This window comes from Fusarium verticillioides, chromosome 5 (genome assembly GCF_000149555.1).
Source record: "Fusarium verticillioides 7600 chromosome 5, whole genome shotgun sequence".
Taxonomy (NCBI): Eukaryota; Fungi; Ascomycota; class Sordariomycetes; order Hypocreales; family Nectriaceae; genus Fusarium; species Fusarium verticillioides.
The window spans coordinates 3,452,192-3,470,956 of NC_031679.1; the positions used below are offsets into that span (position 1 = coordinate 3,452,192).

At 49.6% G+C, this 18,765-nt stretch overlaps 6 protein-coding genes across 12 annotated transcripts; 3 read left to right on the plus strand and 3 right to left on the minus strand.

Annotated features, from left to right (window-relative positions):
- The first annotated feature begins 264 nt into the window (after positions 1–264).
- On the plus strand, positions 265–4,954 carry FVEG_09174 (RAN protein kinase). The gene has a single exon (XM_018898118.1). The coding sequence runs from the start codon at positions 1,771–1,773 to the stop codon at positions 3,241–3,243; it is 1,473 nt and encodes a 490-aa protein (XP_018755927.1). The 5' UTR covers positions 265–1,770; the 3' UTR covers positions 3,244–4,954.
- FVEG_09175 (hypothetical protein) lies at positions 3,680–8,454 on the minus strand. 2 transcript variants are annotated; one of them, XM_018898120.1, is made up of 6 exons: positions 6,993–8,454; positions 5,858–6,933; positions 5,642–5,802; positions 5,523–5,588; positions 3,912–5,471; positions 3,789–3,862 (listed from the first exon to the last, which is right to left on the minus strand). In XM_018898120.1, exons 1-5 carry the CDS (start codon positions 7,160–7,162, stop codon positions 4,908–4,910), a joined length of 2,037 nt encoding a protein of 678 aa, XP_018755929.1. In that variant the 5' UTR covers positions 7,163–8,454; the 3' UTR covers positions 3,789–3,862; positions 3,912–4,907. The 2 variants fall into 2 exon arrangements, with proteins under 2 accessions (XP_018755928.1, XP_018755929.1); XM_018898119.1 differs by having other exon boundaries at positions 3,680–5,471.
- FVEG_09176 (hypothetical protein) lies at positions 8,331–11,103 on the plus strand. 3 transcript variants are annotated; one of them, XM_018898123.1, is made up of 5 exons: positions 8,331–8,843; positions 8,897–9,217; positions 9,294–9,981; positions 10,140–11,022; positions 11,080–11,103. In XM_018898123.1, the coding sequence occupies exons 2-3, from the start codon at positions 8,937–8,939 to the stop codon at positions 9,814–9,816; spliced, it is 804 nt and encodes a 267-aa protein (XP_018755932.1). In that variant the 5' UTR covers positions 8,331–8,843; positions 8,897–8,936; the 3' UTR covers positions 9,817–9,981; positions 10,140–11,022; positions 11,080–11,103. The 3 variants fall into 3 exon arrangements, with proteins under 3 accessions (XP_018755932.1, XP_018755931.1, XP_018755930.1); XM_018898122.1 differs by having other exon boundaries at positions 9,294–11,022; XM_018898121.1 differs by having other exon boundaries at positions 8,331–9,217; positions 9,294–11,022.
- Positions 9,794–12,984, minus strand: FVEG_09177 (glucose repression regulatory protein TUP1). Of its 4 annotated transcripts, none has more exons than XM_018898127.1 (5): positions 12,565–12,984; positions 12,231–12,515; positions 12,072–12,153; positions 11,060–12,011; positions 9,794–11,009 (listed from the first exon to the last, which is right to left on the minus strand). In XM_018898127.1, the coding sequence occupies exons 2-5, from the start codon at positions 12,361–12,363 to the stop codon at positions 10,314–10,316; spliced, it is 1,863 nt and encodes a 620-aa protein (XP_018755936.1). In that variant the 5' UTR covers positions 12,364–12,515; positions 12,565–12,984; the 3' UTR covers positions 9,794–10,313. The 4 variants fall into 4 exon arrangements, with proteins under 4 accessions (XP_018755936.1, XP_018755934.1, XP_018755935.1 ...); XM_018898125.1 differs by having other exon boundaries at positions 12,216–12,515; XM_018898126.1 differs by having other exon boundaries at positions 12,231–12,984.
- A 2,764-nt stretch (positions 12,985–15,748) lies between these two features.
- On the plus strand, positions 15,749–17,780 carry FVEG_09178 (C-5 sterol desaturase). The gene is made up of 2 exons (XM_018898128.1): positions 15,749–16,275; positions 16,322–17,780. The coding sequence occupies exons 1-2, from the start codon at positions 16,019–16,021 to the stop codon at positions 17,106–17,108; spliced, it is 1,044 nt and encodes a 347-aa protein (XP_018755937.1). The 5' UTR covers positions 15,749–16,018; the 3' UTR covers positions 17,109–17,780.
- A 28-nt stretch (positions 17,781–17,808) lies between these two features.
- FVEG_09179 (hypothetical protein) lies at positions 17,809–18,201 on the minus strand (the record flags this gene model as incomplete). Its single annotated transcript, XM_018898129.1, has 1 exon — positions 17,809–18,201. One exon carries the CDS (start codon positions 18,199–18,201, stop codon positions 17,809–17,811), a length of 393 nt encoding a protein of 130 aa, XP_018755938.1.
- Positions 18,202–18,765: the final 564 nt, after the last annotated feature.

Sequence of the window (18,765 nt, forward strand, 5' to 3'; positions counted from 1 at the left end):
CCATGTGTGTGTCGTCTGTAACCTTTCTGTGCTGTGAAGTCAGTACCTACAAACAGTACAGTACAGTACAGCACAGTACTCGGCTTGCATCTCCCCTGTGCCCAAGGTACATACATACCAACCCCGGCTAGTCCGGTACAAGCAACAACACAGCACGCAAGGTACGACAGCATGTCTTTAGGTAAGGTAGTGGAGCTCCGGCCCTCTCTAATCCTGGGGCCTGGGCAGGTGGAGCTGCAGCGCTGCACTCTGCAGCAGGCACCCAGTAACTCCAAGTACACCCCCGTCAATTCTAGACCTGGCTCTCACTCGCTGTCTCGCCTGCCTTGGAAGGAGTGGAAAGTACAGTATGAGCAATCATCCACCCTCACTAATCCAACCTGTCCTGTCTTGACTTATCCCATGGCCCATCCATCCACCATCCACCGTCCGCCATCTATCCATCCCTCTCCACTTGGTTCCATCACCGCCTTTCCCTTCTCACTCACCCTCTCTCTTCTCTTGTCTTCTTTCCCCTGCTTTCTTATCATCGTCTCTCCACCTCTCTTTCCCTTCATTTGTACGCTTTCCGCATCTTCAAAGGCCTTCTTTCTTCTCGAGCTTGCCACTCTTCTCTCACTATCTCATCTCTTCTGTCTATTCATATCTAATCCAACCCATCCCAACTCTCACCCATCACACCACATCAATCACCGTTCTACTCACCGAACGAATCCGCCTCGCCTCGCCATCGCCACCTTATCTCCCGAAGCAAGCACTCAATCCCAACGCTTATCGCGGTGATTCATCAACAGCCAACCACTCAATCACCAATCGATCGCACAAAGCTTGAGCTATACAATTTACAACGAGAAGAAGAAGCGTCCTTGACTTGTGTTGTCTGCCGCTGCATTAGACCAAGTCCTTGTTCGCCTAGACTTCCTATCACGTCGCTCCGTTACCGCATCCCTTGAGCTGCATATCACGAGCCTCGGCCAGCAATCAAAAGCGGTTTTACAGTCGGACACATCACATAGAAAGATCGCCTTGTGCTGCATTGAGTCGACGAGGGTTTCCTCATTGACTTGCGTTTTACTTTCCGGTCTCTCACTCAATATCGCAACTCGGCCTAGTTGGCCCTCGTGACTCAACCGTTACCGGCCGATCATTAGGAACTCCGCCCCGGGCGAGCTCCGCTCCCCTATCCCCCGGTGCCAGTCTGACTGGTCCGACACGTCGTTTTATCGGCATCGTCGAATCCGGTTCCCCCTCTGTTAATACGACTTCACCTGGTCTTGACCAAAACTCAATTCTCCGGTCGACCTCGTCCCAAGTTGACTTCCATCACCTCTCATCGTCAGAGTCATTCTTTTTTCAAGTTACAAAAAAACGTACCCATGTTATTATAACGAATTTCATTTTCCTTGTCTTCAACTTCTTCGGCCACTTCGGTCTTCGCAACTCACCGTCACGACAATTCGATAATCATTTCTTTTGTTAAGCCTCTATCGAATACCCTCAAATGAGCCTCTGAATACCAACGAACAACAACACCACTATCAACAACTCGAATTTGCTCAACTCTGCTTTCATCATTACGACACTGTACATTGCTCATATACCGCGAACATCAATTTTCTTGCATCGGCTCAAGCGTTTCTAAACAGCTTCAACATCGTTCTCCGGACTTCCTACATTCCCGGCTATTGACAAACACCAAAAAATCGTTTGTACGACTATTTCCCATCTTATTTCTATTCTTTTTTGAACATCTTTATTTCTTCTTTCGCCATGGAATGCCTCAAGGACAAGTTCGTTGGCGGTGCCCTTCTCAAGGGACGTTATCAGACCATCTCCCCTCTCAACCATGGATCTTTCGGTATGGTATTTAAGGCCCAGGATCTTGTAACCAATGAACCTGTTGCTATCAAGTGCCTCACCAAGAGAAGTGCCTGCCCAGATGTCGATTCCGATTTCGCTATCGACGAGAAGTCGGAGGAACAGGCCCTCCACAGCCGCCTCGGAACCCACCGAAACATCGTCAACCTCATTGATTCATTCGAGACCGATTCTCACATCTATCTCGTTCTCGAGTTTTGTGGTCAGGGCGATCTTTACGAAGCTATCCGAAAAGGTCACGGTCCTCTAGAGACGGAGCATGTTCGTCAATTCATGATCGAGCTCATCGATGCCGTTGATTACATGCACTCTAAGGGAGTCTACCATCGCGATATCAAGCCCGAGAACATCTTCCTCACTCAGGATGGTGCCATGAAGCTTGGCGATTTCGGTCTGGCAACTACAGAAAAGTGGTCTTACGAGATGACTGTTGGCAGTGATCGTTACATGGCTCCTGAACAGTTCGACTCGGCCGGCGCCGGTTACTCGCCTGCCGAAGCGGATATCTGGGCCATTGGTATCTGCCTACTCAACATCCTCTTCTCTCGCAATCCTTTCACCACTCCTACCGAGGCTGATCCCCTCTTCCTCGACTACTCCCGGGACAAGCAGTCCTTGTTCGACGTCTTCCCCTCCATGTCTCAGGATACGTATGAGGTCCTCGTGCAGTGCATGAACCTTGACCCCAGGCGACGCTCACTGGAGGGTGCCCGTGAAGCTCTGCTCCGCGTTGTCACGTTCACCACCGATGACGAGGATGATGATGAGTACTGTGGTGCCGAGTCTCCCAACGTGGCCACCGCCAACCGCGAGCCTCTCCGCACCCCTTCAATCCAGTCCCCTGCCGTCGATACCGGTGCTTTCCCCTGGGCCAAGGCTCTCCATGGTACCACTCATCTTGGTCGTCAACTCAGTGTCATCCCTGATGACGAGAGTTACACTGAGGAGCTCTTCCCTAAGTCAGAAGCGACTACCACCGACTGGTGCTCTGCCAACATGCAGACCCCTATGTCGTCTGTTTACGACTCTCACTTGGGCGCCTCCATGAAGTCTATGGCCATCAAGCCTACTGCCCGATTCAATCGATCTTCCGCAACTGCTGGCTCCCTCCCAATCAACATGGCCAAGCCCATGCCAGCTATGTCCATGGTCTTTGGTCGACGTCAGGAAACTGTCTCTAAGAGCTGGAGTGACATGTGGGACGAGGATGAGGAAGAGGAGGAAATGGAACAACAGCGACAGATGCTTCAGGAGCTCAATGCCAGGACTTGGAGCCAGGAGAGTAAGGAGGAGAAGAAGGTAGTGGAGGAGGAGGAGGAGGAGGAGGAGGGACAGGTCACGAAGACCGCCCATTGTACAGCCTGAACCCGAGCCGGTGTCGCACACTCACGACATCAAGGGTGATGTGGATGATGACTTGGTCGCTGATGGCTTCTTCTTCCAGGAAGCCCCAACCCCCAAGCCTCAGCAAATCACCATCACTCCTCATTACTCGCACTCGCCCATGAGCAAACCGAGAAGTTCTCTGGACAAGTGGGCGGCGTTGGGTGAGCGACGCCGCGGTCAAAGTGCTACTTTGGATTCTATTAAGTCGGTGGACTTTTCTAAGCCACGACGACACAATTTTGGTTTTGGATACAACAAATCTTATGAAGCGGGCGTTTGGGATCATTCTAATTATCACCACAAATTTGGGGCCGCTAAAGAACGGTCTAACAGCAAGGAATGTCCCTGGAACAAGGGCAGAGATTGGAACTGGCGTCGGGATCGACGCACCGATCTTGGAGACGTTGAGTGGGTTGGAGGTTGGTAAACGGGATTGACTCCCATCAGCCTTCAAATGTAGTTTGGCCGTCTTGAGTCCCTGGCGCGATACTCGAAGATATTTCGGGCGTTGCTTGGATTATGATGAGAGCCTCACTCGCTTTCTGTGTATAGGATATTCTAGAATAATAAATACCAGAAGTACCTACTCAAACACTATCTATTCGTCTTAGCTATGTGAAGTCTTTGTTTCGTTTTCCTATACTAACTTGCCGTTATACTCAACTGGACGTATCTCACTTCTCAGTTGTCTAATGTTCCTAAGCATAGACACATATAGTTTCACTCGATACTAGGCACAACGTCATGCCCAGGCTTTGCCTCTTGACCTTGTGCAACTTTGGCTAAAGGCAGCATGGCATGATACCAATGCACACTCCCAGACCAAGACAGGTTTCCTGCTCCCTAAGCCATCAACTAGTAGTGACTAACGTGCGGCTACACTCATGACAATTCTAAACCAAAATAGGTATACGACTCGCAATCCACCCTCGGACGGCCCGATCGGCCTGTTTCCTCGGGACTTGTCAATTCTCCTACCCATTGTTACCGCTTCTCTCGTTTCCCGGAAGGTCGGATTGGATGAGAGCGAACGAAGCCATGGCGTGACGAAACAAGTTGAGAGAGGGGTCGAAGCTGGGGTATGGCATGTCATGTCATGGGAGCGGCAGTTGGGGGATCAGCAGCGGGGTGGAAGAACCGCAGAGATGAGCTTAGGAGAGACAGGAGACATTGGCAAGGTGGTCTTGATTGTACTCGGATTTTATGTATCGATAATGATGGTTAGGTATGCTCATTACGTCTCGAGAGACTCAAGTCTCAAGTATTGTCTGACTATCAGGAACATGAGGAGGTTCACTGATGACGCTGCCACTCACACAAGCCAAGATACGGATAAAAAGGAGATGAGGGTAAATGGGGATATGCACACTGTGGTGCCGTCACGCGTGATGTAAGTGTGTGAAGTTAAAGCGGTGAAACATCACATATGTATCTCACAACAAACAGGTCGAGGATCAAAGGCGCAATTTGCGTGAGAAAAGTGTTGGTAAAAACAAATAGAGCTCGGAAGCTCATTGGTAACGTATTATTCATAGTCCTATAACCCTTCTCGTAAAGTAAATGACGATGCGATTCCTTTGGGACATAACACACAAATGCGTGACAACTCCAGTAGATGCCTTTCATACTCAAACGAACACAGTCTAGTCAGCGCCAATGAGATGCTTGGGCAAGAATGTCCAGATTGTTCCCAACGTGCCAAGGATGGCAAACACAACCAGTAGAATAGCAGAAACAATCTTTTCGCGCACTGTCACATCTTGCCAGTACAATTTCAAGTAGAATGAGATGGGCAGAATGATAGAAATGAGCGTGCAAAGGGCCGCACCGAGGAACGCACACACAGAGTCGAATGCCGGGAAGACAATAGAGATGAACAAGAGAAGAATGACGACGAAAACGCGCACGAGGCCTCGCACTGACTTTGTGACCAGAACTGAGGAACGAGTAGGCTGGCTGTGAGGCTGGTCATGATGGTGATGGTGTTGATGATCGTGAACTCCACAGATGACGTCCAAAGTTGTGATAATGGGGCGAGCGTTGAGAGGGATCTTTGTCAAGGGAATAATAGCAATGAAGATGGACATGATGATCTTCAGAGCGTCAGGATAGCCCTTTGATTTGAGAATGTTGGAGGTGATGGCGTCCTTGATACCATCACCAAACATTAGGAGACCAATGACAGCCAGGCATGTATCCACGATGTACTAGGCAAGTCAGAGAAGCTTCCAAACCATCAAGGTACTATATATACTCACAGAGAAGGAAAAGGTAACATTAACGGCCTTGCCCCATTTGTAAGGGTGACGCATGTCACGATAGATCTGAATTGCTTTAGCTCAAGTGTTCAATTTGACTTGGCATCGGTATAACTTACGGATGGAAAAACAGAGTGCGCACCCCAAGGGCTTGCGAGGAGGCCGTAGGCAAGAGGCACAGCAAGCCAATTCTCGGGGAATAGATAGGTTGTCGCTGGCTCTCGCAGTGAACCAGGATAGTGAGGCTTGTACAGGCCATCAATAATGACAATCACGACAACTGTGTCATATTTAGCAAATGCGTATTGGCGACTGACAAATGATGATGTACTCACTGCAGAAGGTCGAGAAAATACCAACAACGCTGGTGTAACTCAACAGGCGCAAAGGCAACGCATTCAGGACCAGAACCATGACAGAAGCTACAACCTTCCATGTGTTGACGCTCGCAAGACCCGGAAGTAACAGACTGAGCGAGTCGGCAAAGAGGATCACCAAAGCCACACAGGCTGCTATCAATTCAAGACTGAAAAGGGCAGAAACAATGACCCGCGCTCGGGTTCCAAACGAGATATACGCCAGGTCGGAATACGTAATGAGGCTGGGGTCAAAATCCATGCACTTGGCCAGCAGCTTGCCCGTGTACGACGTAACAGCCGCTGTCAGAGTGAGAAGAAACAGGCCGGGGATCCAACCTGTCATCTGCAGGGCCAGTGGGAGACTGAGTAACCCGACACCAATTAGGGCATTAATCGAGTTGAAGACGGACTGAGGAAGAGTGCTCTGGCCTTCAACAGCAAGTACAACCTTATTGCCCTGCTTAACCTCTTTGACCAGGATGGGCTGATGTTCGCCATGCGCTGCACCCTCGCCCTCTTCTTCTTCCTCGTCAGCTACACCCCAGCCGCTGCCCTCACTGAACGAAATGCGATGGCGCGAACTCCTGTCCATTGTTCCAAAAGGAGAAGAGTCTCGGAATGAACCATAGCTTCCAACAATATCGGGAGCTGCGAGGTGAGGCGGGACAGCGAAGATACTTGATCGGGGTGACCCAACAGGGGACGAGCCAGCTTCGACATCAAGTAGAGGCTTCGTCTCGCCATCACGATGAGGGATCCTCATTGACCTCGGTGAGGACTCAATGGCTGAGCTTGGCTCGCCGTTCGCATGCGAAGACGACGCATCAAGATGTTGGCGCAAAAGACCCGATTGTTGTTGCGACGATCCTTGAACATGGCTGCGACCATACTGAAGGTCTTCTGTATCTTGCTCTGGCGCAAGAACAAAGCTCGGTCGGCGAGGAATAACCTCAGGAAATCCTGCCGCTCGCTGCCAGCTCCGGGCGAAAGATCGGAAACTGTTTACACCACCAATGTCTGCGATTGCTGCCAACTGGTAGGTGACGGAAGATCTAAAAAAAAATTGTAAGCTACAAAACCCAATTGATGAATTCTCATAAATTAGACATACCGCCTTCGTAGCCTCGAAAAACCTTCGCCATTTTCTTGGTCGCCAGTTTCGTCGCCTTCGTCGTCCACGAGAGCTTGTTCGCGCTCAAGCATGCTGTCGGTCACGCTTCCCCGAGGCGAAGCTCCCCCTTGGTAGTCATCCCAGCTCGTAGGATTCCGCGCCGGAGACATTGTAATCGTGTATCGCCGCCAACTTCACGTTTGTTATTGGTATGTCCTTCTCGTCGTGTTTCGCGTTGCCTGATTAGACCCAAGAAGGCACTCCGTGTTTCTTAACAATAGTCCTGGACCGCCAAGTTAAGCGTCGGGGTGGCGAAGGCTGCAGAAAAAACTAGAAAGTTGGAAGGATGGTTGCAATCAAGGTATGCAACGCAACAGCGGACAGGGTCTGCAGACTCGGCCAAATTGACGAGATTTCGCCCAACTGTCGACGAACAGTTTGAAGAGGTGCAAGGGGAAAAAGGAAAGGAATTGAGAGGAAGCAGACAAGCGGACAAACAAGAGAAAGAGGGCAGACTCGGCTCAGGGTCATATGGCACGCAGCTCAACTTGGACCATAGTGGAAGTGGGCGCGCCAACAGACGAAGGACATGACGCTTATCGCAGCCAAGGATAGTTCAAGAACGCCTGTGCCCTGTGCACACGATAGCCGATGGTCAGCGGCTCCTCGTTTTGGGTTTTGGTTTTGCATTTGAGCTTGTAATTGGGTTGGCAGGGTTGGATGGAACCAGCAGGGGGTCGGGTTACTGATAGATACCAAGAACCAGTTCTTCTACCAGGCATGATAAGACGTTTGTTTGACTAAAGACGCGGTCGTCTCAATCTCCAGGACCCTCGATAGCTGCAGTTGAGCGCCACTAGGTTGCTTAGTCTGTTCTCTGATGGAGGGCCAGGTCTGGTAACAGCACCAACTGCCGGAGAATGCGTATGAATGATAGGACAATGTTCCAAGCGTACAGGCGACAAGCAACCAATGACTGACTAGAACGAACAACGTCAACGCCAAAGGAATGTCTCGCCGTTTCGTAGGACAACAACGCTCAAAGTCTCACTCATGAGATGGGCTATCATGATTGACAAGACAACCTAACTAATGGAATGGCCTAACTTCTAAGTTAGCAGCTAGGGTTGGCGGTTGTACCCGCTTGAGTGCAGTCGCAGAGACATCGTCGTTGCACTGAACCCCACCTGTAATTCAATTTCTGTGCAGCTCTAACAGGCTCGACGGGATATGGCTTCGTTTTGGGTATGGGGTGGTGGACGCTCGACGCTCGATGGTGGAGAAATGTGCTAGGGGCTCACGAGACCAGATCCAAGGCAATAACTAATATGTAAGAGACTGTCTGCAAGCCGTTGTTTGCGGGCGCAGATGTTATAAGGTCATATCATATTTTGCTGATTGTCGATTGTATTTGAAAGAGGGATAATAAAGACACAGCGTCAATCTTGTTCTGATGTTACATTACGTCCATGCATTGCGAATGCAAACCACAGCAGGAGCCAGGTTGAATGCACCTCCCATACACCTAACCCATCAACTGACCTCACCTTATTCCAACCTACTACTTACGTACGAGGAACTTGAATTGCAGAGCAGCAAAACTATTCTCAAGAATAGAACAAACAATTCAAGCCTATAATTGAGAAATGGCGTTTGTTTACACTATATTTTACGGAAACCATAATTCGAACACCCATCAAATCACCACTAATTACTCCGCGGTGCTGGCTTGTGAACTCAGATCTTTCTTATCTTATCGCAACTAAAAGTTACTCCAACCTCTCAACTTCGTCCATCCATCTCTATAACAAATTCAACGTCGCCCTCCATATTCGAAATCCTACTACCTAGGTAGGCAATGAACCTTTCGGCCGGACCTCGGACTTACACAATCTCTCTACCAGACCAATTATCAATAATGCTCACACATCATCTACCTCCATCATGACAACTCCTCCCGATCCCGCCCTCTTAGCGACAACCAACGACTCGCTCGCACCTCTCATCCCCATCCTCAATGGTTTCGCTCATCGTCACAAGAACCAGCACTCTTCCACGCACTGGTGGTCCTCCTTCTCCATACTACGCCGCGCAGTCCGCAACCTCGTCAACGACCTCAACTCACGGCCTAGAAAGGTGAAATCTGGCGGTGTCAAGCGTGATGTCCATCCCGCTCTTGCGCGCGCAAAATGGATGATGCGCCATGTGGTCCCTGGCGCTTTCGTGTAGGTCAACGACTTACTAGCATGTCTTCACACTTTGTAAATGGGTAGCTAATCGCATGCTTGTTTCTACGCACAGCACTTTCTCTCAACTTGCAGCTGATAACCAGCATGCGCCTCTCGGGCTGCTCCTCCTCTCAGTTCTTGCCCGAACCAACACTATACTCTCCCAACTCGTCCCTGACCACGACCACAACCCTTCAATCTCGAGTAGTGCAAAGCCAATGCCTTCGGAGCCAAGTAAACATAAGGCATCCGACTTAAGAGCGGACGACGCACCTAATGCCGGAGTGGATATGGGCGTAGCCATTTCGCGCGAAGAGCTTATGTCAACTCAGAAGGAAACGAAACCAGTACCGACGGCAGACTCCCGCTCGAAAGACCTCAAGCTGAAAGAACACGAGGCCAAAACGACACATATAGACGCTAAGAAGATCCCGTCCAAAAGTGACACCATAGACAAACCAAGAAAGAAAACGAAGAACAGTGATGAATTGTCCAGTCTCTTCGGCTCTCTTTCATCGAAAAATGGCGCTGCAGATAAGCCCAAAAAGAAAAAGAAGAAAGGCGACGCATTTTCCAGCCTCTTCGACTCTCTATGATGATATTATGTCATTTACTATACACACACATTTCGAGTTTGTGCATCATATGACGAACAATGTCCTTATCAGCAACCACTACAAATACAGCAAACTGTTCAAGGACTGGTGATTTTCATTATAACACACTGCAAGATTAGAAACAAAAAAGTTGCAAACGAGTAGGTATGGTCCACTCTACGTTCATCCTGCTCTCCAAATACCCCATGTCCCTGTGCGCCTCTTTGGAAGATCATGCTTCGCGCCGTAAGTTGAGCGTATGGAGCTTGTTTCCTGTATCCGATATCCAAGTAACAAGAATTTCTGTCGCTCACTCTGTTTAGCCACCACGTGAAAAGCAGAATGCTTCCCCTCAAAGATATCCGTCCCAGTACAGCCACCGCCGCCAAGCACATCACTTTTTCTCCGTCATGTATCAGTTCGCCCTTGTTCATGCCCCTGTCCTTCTCTAGTCACAGCATCTAAAAAGCAACCCATTGAGCCGGTTCCTTGTTTAGTCAGGAATAGGGACGGTAAGACCAGATACGAGCCTTCATGTCGCCAGAGCCAGTGGCAAAGTATCTTCCTTGCGGGCTAGGTGCAACACTGATAACGGAGTTCTTATGTCCCTGCAGCATGAGTTGCGTCGTACCCGTTCTAGGGTCCCAGAACTGGACACCACGGTCCTTGGAACCTGAAAGTACCCAGTTGGCCTCGGGGGTGAGAGCAACTGATAAAACAAAATCGCGGTGACCCTCGAAGGTTTTGACGCACTTGCCACCCTTCGGGCCAGGCTGGTTTCCTTGACGAGGGGCACTGAGCTCCCACATCTTGATAGTCCTGTCGAGACTGCCAGAAACCAGGTCCTTACCGCTGGGCGAGAAGGCAACCGAGTAGACACTATCCTTGTGACCATCAGGTCCTTCCAGACGCTCGACAAGGAAGCCGGAATGGATGTCCCATACACGTACACTCTTGTCGAGTGAGCCTGCAGCAACGAATTGGGTATCAGGAGAGATGGCAACAGTCGTGACGCCATCCTCTATTGTAAGAGTGAGGGTGTTTGTGCCTTGTTCAATATCCCACAGGCGTACAGTTCTGTCGCCACTGCCTGAGGCAATTGTTCGACCATCACGAGCAAAATCCAGCGAATAAATGTCTTGCTCGTGACCAGAGAAATGATTTCGAATGGTTCGCGTTTGGATATCCCACACCTAACCAATATTAGTAGGTAGAACATTTTTACGTTTCTGACACAACTTACTCGAATCAACTTATCTTCAGCACCAGTAGCAAGATAGCGACCATCGGGACTAAAGCAGACACTGCGAATGTAGAGATCGGCGCTCATATCGGAAGCATTATGGTCCTCAAGCACACAAACCTTTTCACCAGTTTGGACATCAAAGATCTGGGCAGATCGATTGCAACCAGTTGCAACATACTTGCCATCGTGACTGAACCTGACACAGCACACGACACTCTCGTGGTTGAGAGAGTGGACGAGGTCCACATCCAGAACACGCTGGACCTGAGGGTTGAAGATCGCATACCAATCCTGCCCAGTCTTCTTATTGTGAGGGGCCACAGAGTCGACTTCGAGATCTCCAAGAGCGTTGCCAACGGCGGGAGCATGTGGTCCCCCCATTCGACCATGTTCGGGAGTCGGATGGCTGACTTGAGGGGAGGCTGCACTTCCAGGGTAAGGCACGGGGGTGTTAACCTGGGGTGTAGCAGGTCCGACGGCACCTGGTGGACGACCGATACCCCTTCTACCGGGGCCGGGAGAGGCGGTGCTCTGCGGCTGGGGGCCCATCCCATTGGAAACGGGGCCCGGAGGATAGTTCTGAGAGTAAGGAGCTTGCTGCGCGTTGGGGTGAGGAGGGGGGACGGGAAGTCCAGGAGGCCCTTGGCCCATTTGGTGCTGAGGTCCCAACGGCTGCTCCTGAGGAGGGGCATGTCCCTGCTGCGTTTGCTGCTGCTGTTGCGCACCCTGGGGCTGGCCCTGCTGACCCTGCTGCTGGCCTGGCTGAGGAGGAACGAGACCTCCCTGGCTACCGCCAGCCATGATGCCACTGAAAAGACCATTGCCAGGAGCGATAGAAGGGGGCTGTTGGGAGGGGGCAGCATGTTGAGGCGGGCCGGGAATGCCAGGCTGGATGCCCTTTCGAGCAGCCTCGAGTTGGTGTCGCAGAGCACTGATCTCATCTTCATATCTGTGATTCGAGAGGTTAGTGAGGAACATATGAATTACTGCCGCGAAAATATGGGCTTACTTCTGCTTGAGTTGGAGATGAGTTTGCTCCATCTGATAGACCTTTTCACGGACCAGTTGCATTTCACTGACTTGCGCGGCAACTAAAGATACAAATGTGTTAGCTGGGGTGAAGGAGATAACGCGATATGAGCTATCGCCGTACGAGTAGTGGACATACTCTGATGCTCGTAGTTTTCCGTCGCGCGCATCTGAGTATCAAACTCGACCCTAATCTGTTCGAGCAACTCGTTCAGCCGAGTGGAATTGCCTTGGGGGCCGCCCCCCATGGCGCGATGCGGATACATCGACATTGCGCAAGGCAGGTCTCAGCGATGAGTAACAAAGGTCGAAAACGAGGGTCGTTGAGACGAAGGTCAATTGCGGAGAGGTCGACGATAAATCGAAATTGTTTATCGCGCTACGCTTCGTGTATTCGGCGTCGTCGAGGAGTTGGCGCGCGAGGCTGGGTGCCAAGTCAGAGTTGATTAAGGATGCTGGCGTTGGCTACTGACGCAAGGCAACTAATTACAGACGCGAACCAAGGAACGCGAACTGGACAGATGCCGATAAAATGGAAGCGTGTGAACGCCCTTGATGAGCAAGGGCCAGCTCAGAGAGTCGTGGGATATGATATGCGCCGACGGGGTTGGGCAGTTGTCGACGTTTCGGGTAAGATGTGATTAATTGCGATGATGTTTTGATGGAACAGTAACAGGCAGAATAAAAGACTAGGCCTGGCCGAGGGAGGAAACGGAAGCGAGTGGTGCTGAAGCAAGAACCCGACTAAAGCATGGACGTAGTGCATGGGTACCTTAGTAGATATCAGCCTCTAGCGGCTAGCCTTCAAGTGGGTCCCCACCCTCTGAGCCAGGTGGGTGCTAGGCGGTCCGGGGCAATCTGCTGGCTCCATTTGGGCGGGGCTGCCCTGTGGCTGCATTGGTTAGTAGCCCGGTTTGCTAGAAGTACACCCTGTAACGCCTCAAAGCCTCAACACTCCCCCTTGAAGTCCCCCCTTCGTCTGTCTTTCTCATTACGGCTTTTGGTCCTTTCGCCTGACGCTGTGACACCCTCTTCTTCTTTTTTTTTCTGACGACAGTCTAAGACGGGTAGTTAGCGCACGCCCTTTTCCCTCGTGCTCCCCTCCCTGTCACAAACCTAACCTTGGCACTTTGAGAAGTGCCACGGCTGCAGCAGAACGAACACTACCTTACGCCACAGGTCCCAGAGTGTTTATCGGAAGCGGGATCCCCTCCAGTCTCACAAGAAACTCGATTGCTGTTGAGGATGTGTGAAAGGGCGGGCAGAGAGAGGTTTGTTTGGCTCTAGTTAGTGCATGGATATTACGGGAATTCCTACTTTGGACCACGATTGGTATCATTCTCGGATCTTTGGCCGAGACTACCACCCTTGCCCTGATCTTGACTTTGCGGATCGTTCATACCAACGTCCAACTACCTATTCTCCATCATAAACTGAGTTTATGGCAAGTGAAGCCGGAGAGTTTATCGTGACGCAGACCATGCTGCTGCCAAAGGTTCGGGTTTCTGGAGTCGGTGGGAAGTCGATTATTGTTCATGGCAACAACTGGAGAACCATGCAAGTTAAAATAAGTTTAGCTCTCTCCTCACAACAACCCTTTCCCACCACATACATGCTGTCCCTTAGCTCCAAGATGCTTCCTCCGAGCCAATTGAGTTATGAGGAGTGGACTGTACTCCTGTGTCTAACTAACGTCTGCAGACCTTGCTTGCATCTGTGACAACACAACACAGCAAAGCACAGCACAGCACCACTGAACACAACAGAGCCGCGCCACCTTCAAGCACGTACATACATAAAACGGGAGTGACAGGCAAGTCTCGTCGGATTTGACCAGTTTTGTGTGACATTCTGTGCGACGTTTAATGGAAGGTGACTGGTGCCACATGCCTCATCCTCTCGCGAATATCATGTATCGTTAGTTATTGTCAAAAATGATGAGTTGCGAGTGGATGGTAGAGAACCGTAAGTGGCATCAAGATTCATGTTTGACGGTTTATTCGTTCTGCTTTGGTTGAGTAACGTCACCATATTCGGGCATTTTCGATTCTGACCAGAAAGTTGGTGGGCGACACACGACTCACAACGGATAGGAAAATGGTGATAAGGCTTGAGTATCTGACTCGGGAGAGATTAAGTATCGCGCACATGACCTTTGTCATCATCCTCAACCCATCTGCGGGGTCGGATGCCTAAGGTAGGTGCTCATATCCGATATGTTCGCAGTAAATAAATTCATCACACACACATCTTAAATCGTGACACACCATATTGTCACTCATGGTCTCCTTGGTTATACTTTGTTCTTATTAAAACCCTTCAGCTCAATCATTGTAACGTATTGGTTGCCTTCTTTCGCGTTCTTGAAAAGGAAATACTAAGTTTTGTTACCTGTTGCGCACTTAATCATCGATCGATACGAAAAATAAAGGTACCCAACCGAATAAGGTACAGATGAAAGTCTTTAACGTAGAGCAAACTTCTAAGACAACAGAGTTATACGTAGATACAGTTCAGAGGCTTGGCCCAATGGAACATCAAGAGAGATATAGGGTAGCCAAAAGCATGACCTCCATTGAAACTAGGGCTGTCAAGGCAGTTCAGGGACAGCTATTCCCTCTTATACCCGAGATCCCGTGGATTAGGGGTCCAAAATTAGCAGAAGACGTCAGTTCATATTCGTCCCTTTGTGACATTTCCAGGGTTTCCCCGAACGTATTCGTTTCCGTATCTCCACGCTGTATGGGTGAATCGACAATGCATTGTCGAACCATGATCTTGAATTCAAGTGTTCAGATGAGAATGTACAAAGAACAATGAATGCATCATGGACAGAACTGCAATGTAGAATATGTCACATCGGCTGTAAATTTACTCTTATGCAGTGCTATGAGGTCTCAATTCACAGTAAACTATGGACTATTGCGCATTGAAGAACGCACTATATCGATTCACTCAGTATATCATACTCTTGCAATAACAGCACGATCTCGTGGCGTAGTGTTGCGGTGAAGATGTACTTTAACAACTTCCCCTTTTAAGGCTGAATTGCCTCAAGCTGAATCGTTCGATATCTCGTCTTCGTGATATCGGAAAATAAATGGTCCTCGATCCAGAGTGGAACATCAATTCCAATTGTAAAAGCCAATTGGTTGACAAACACTCGGGCTCTGAGAAGCCGGAACAGGCCACTTCAATCAACATAAGAAACGATATTAACCCTTGTTATTTTGGTTTCTGGTGGTTGATGAGGTTCTGAATTGGTGCTGAATAGAGCTATCACTCACCCGGGCTCGTTCGGAGCTCATCATGCGATTCTCATTCAAAGACGACCGTTACTGGCTCCGATACTTGACGAATCTCATCTCGAGCATAGGAATTCTCCAATGAAAGCTGTAGAGGTTTCTGTATTCGTATTTACATTCTGGCGAGAATTCTATGTTTTTGATATCCCTTCATATGCGTACAGCGTATCATTCGTCTAGGTCACTAGGAGCTCCTCTCGTACGTCCTACATCATAAGATAAATCTAGAAGCTCTGCCTTCCAGGCTCCCCAATTGGCTCAGTTGAGCTCCAAAGACCCTTTCTAGAACTCCACCTGTCTCTGTATCCCTGACAGAAACGACGGCCCCGCCTCGCAAGCCGCCGATGGACCCTTGTAGTATCAGACAATGTGATTTCCTTTCCCTTGGTCGATTCATTGATAAAGAAGACGAGGCCCCTTCTGTGAATAGATTTGGTTTTCTGGATCATTCCGTTTTGTAGGGGGTTCTCAGTGATTATTTGTTCTGCTTGGTTGACTCTTAACCTGAGTTCGTTGTGTTTCTCTTGGTCACTTACACCAGTCTTCGCATCACCACTTATACAAGTCCACTCATTTATCTACCCGCGGCTTTATAGCCTTGAAACAAACCCAGTTGCCAGCCATGGACGTTGTCCTCGAGGTCGTCGATACATTTATCGCCGATTACGCATACGCCTACTTTCACCCAAAGCCTCCGGCTCCTTATGATTTCCCATCGCCCTCAAACTCGACAGATACGTCGGCCAAGGCCTTCTCAACATGGACTTACAAGCCAGCCACTCAATTCATCACGTTTGAGCCAGCAGAGGAGGCATACATGAGCGCTTGGGATCGTGACAATCCTCTTCGACAAGCTCTGACTCTATATCTCATCACTTGGTCAGTCTTCATTCTGAGATTGATGGATTCAGCTAATAAGCTTTAGGATCTTTGGGCTTCTCGTCTACTTCATCGTCGCGACACTCTCGTACATCTTCATCTTCGACAAGCGAACATTTGACCATCCTCGCTTCATCAAGAACCAAGTCCGCCTTGAGATCATTGCAGCCAACAAGGCCATGCCCGTCATGGCCATCATCACGGCACCCTTCTTCCTCCTTGAAGTGCGCGGATACGGCAAACTCTACGACACCACCGAAGATGGACCCGGGCTCTGGTACGACTTCTTCCAGTTCCCGCTCTTCCTCCTTTTTACCGACTTCTGTATATACTGGGCTCATCGCTGGCTTCACCACCGCCTGGTCTACAAGTACCTGCACAAGCTTCATCACAAGTGGATCATGCCTACGCCCTTTGCTAGCCATGCTTTCCACCCCCTCGATGGCTTCACCCAGTCATTGCCATACCACATCTTCCCCTTTATCTTCCCGCTCCAGAAGATGGCATATGTGGCGCTCTTCGTGTTCGTGAACCTCTGGTCTGTCATGATCCATGATGGTGAGTATCTCACCAACAACCCCGTTGTCAACGGCGCTGCTTGCCACTCTCTTCACCACTCCCGCTTTGAGGTCAATTACGGCCAGTTCTTCACTGGCTTCGACCGTATGGGCGGAACATATCTCATGCCTGAGCAGTGGATGTTCGAGCGTAATATAAAGATGTCAGAGGGTCGATGGAAGAAGGAGATTGAGAAGGTCGATGAGCTTATTGAAGAGATTGAAGGTCAAGACAACCGTACATACGGTTCGTCTAGCACCAAGAAGACTCAATAGATGTGCTTCTGGCTAGCCCTCAAGTCCATTGCCAGTTTCTGGCAAACCGGATTTGGGCACTTTCATGCATCAAGACCAAATCTTGGGCGCTCTCGTCAGCAGAACAGGCACTTGTCACTAAGCGTCAGTAAATGACCATGCCAGTTGACAAGTTTGCCCGTCCCCCGGTCTAGCGTTGGGCATTCTTTGTATATACACTTCGACCTTTGTATGGTATTCACTCACTCATGGCGTTTGGCGGAGATCACGATGATATGATGAATTCATCGATTGCATATTTGGTACTAGCAAATAAGAAAAGTACAATAGCTGACTGGGCAGACGGAGCCTACTCAGTTAATAACCATTTCGCATCCCACCTTAACTCCTTGCCTTACAGATCATAAGTGAAGTGCAGGCTGCTGATATCAAATCCTGTATTGAACAATCCGAAAACGCTGCCGAAACTTAGAGGAATAAGGAAAGCGCATAACAAATCAGGGAAACCAAAAATAGGTATAGGAAATTGCATCTGGTGTGCCAACGTAAAAAGTGTTTCGAGTCAAGCAATCTATCGCTTCGACATAGTGTAGTTTTGGAATGATGCGGGAGCATCAAATTTTGCAGAGTAGGAATAATAATATTCGGAGAGTCGACTTCGTAGTCGAATATCGTCGTTTGCTACGTTTCTCGTCGGGTGTTTCGCATGTTCACGCAACTCCTATGAGAAGCTCACGAACTTCGGATCCCTCGGTAATCCATCAGCGCCAATACCGTTGGCCTTGAATCGGTTCTCCATGTAGACCTTCCTCGCCTGGTCAAAGTTCATCCTCCTCTTCTTCATGATAGCGAGAACCTCGGCCTTGGCCGCATCGTCAAGACCAGCGCGCGAATCGCCTGATTCGACATTTCCAGAGAGATCAAAGGTATTGCTGGAAAGACCGGCCTCGATATCGCCTGCGAAACTGTTGGGGAGTCGGGAGTAGATGTAGTCTGCGCCAGGGAGTCTGGGTCGTAGATGTTGGACGTGGGGGATCCAGTGGGCGCGGGTGAAGAAGAGGACTGTGCCGAGGACGAGGGCGAAGAAGGAGATCGAGTAGAGAAGATACGACATGTTGGGCGAGTTTGTATTGTATTGAAGAGAGAGATGGTTGGTAGTGGAGGTCGATCGACTGATTTATGTGCAACACAGCGATACGATCGGGGGACAAAAGAGAGGAACGGCCAAGTCGCAGGCGTGTAAAAGAGAATAGAACTTCAAAGTTGCATGATCAATAAATAGCCCGTCTCTGGTCAAAGACGGACTACCAAAACTCGCAAGTGCAGAGTTTATTAGTCGTGGTTTGATATCTCTCGGCCGCCGCAAAGCAAAGCAAGGTCCGGATTTGAATAAGTGCAAGTGGAAGTCCAGCAAGAAAAGTGAAAAGACGAGCCTCCTTCGCTTTGTCTCAGGAATGAAAGTGCTGACGTGACTCTGTTTGCGAGGCCTCGGGCTCCCTCTCCCAATCAATTAAGCCACGCGTTTTCTGGCTTGGCACAGCCGCTACAGGCACAAGGACACGCATGTTGGTTCTGAAGTTGTTTATTGAGAGATAGAGGCATATACGCTGTAGATAGATATCGGCCACTGAACCGAGCAATGTGCCCTCCTTTCACTACTAGGAATGAGCTTTGAATG

Bases quoted from the DNA above. Each gene is read 5' to 3' on its own strand.
- FVEG_09178 (XM_018898128.1), top strand. From the start codon at position 16,019: ATGGACGTTGTCCTCGAGGTCGTCGATACATTTATCGCCGATTACGCA. The intron at 16,276-16,321 runs GTCAGTCTTCAT...AATAAGCTTTAG, and splicing joins ACTCTATATCTCATCACTTG to GATCTTTGGGCTTCTCGTCT.
- FVEG_09174 (XM_018898118.1), top strand. From the start codon at position 1,771: ATGGAATGCCTCAAGGACAAGTTCGTTGGCGGTGCCCTTCTCAAGGGA.
- FVEG_09177 (XM_018898125.1), bottom strand. From the start codon at position 12,363: ATGTCGATGTATCCGCATCGCGCCATGGGGGGCGGCCCCCAAGGCAAT. The intron at 12,154-12,215 runs GTACGGCGATAG...TTGTATCTTTAG, and splicing joins TCAGAGTATGTCCACTACTC to TTGCCGCGCAAGTCAGTGAA. The intron at 11,010-11,059 runs GTAAGTTGTGTC...AATATTGGTTAG, and splicing joins CTGAAGATAAGTTGATTCGA to GTGTGGGATATCCAAACGCG.
- FVEG_09176 (XM_018898121.1), top strand. From the start codon at position 8,937: ATGACAACTCCTCCCGATCCCGCCCTCTTAGCGACAACCAACGACTCG. The intron at 9,218-9,293 runs GTAGGTCAACGA...TTCTACGCACAG, and splicing joins GTGGTCCCTGGCGCTTTCGT to CACTTTCTCTCAACTTGCAG.
- FVEG_09175 (XM_018898119.1), bottom strand. From the start codon at position 7,162: ATGTCTCCGGCGCGGAATCCTACGAGCTGGGATGACTACCAAGGGGGA. The intron at 6,934-6,992 runs GTATGTCTAATT...ATTTTTTTTTAG, and splicing joins TTTTCGAGGCTACGAAGGCG to ATCTTCCGTCACCTACCAGT. The intron at 5,472-5,522 runs GTGAGTATATAT...TGACTTGCCTAG, and splicing joins ATGTTACCTTTTCCTTCTCT to TACATCGTGGATACATGCCT.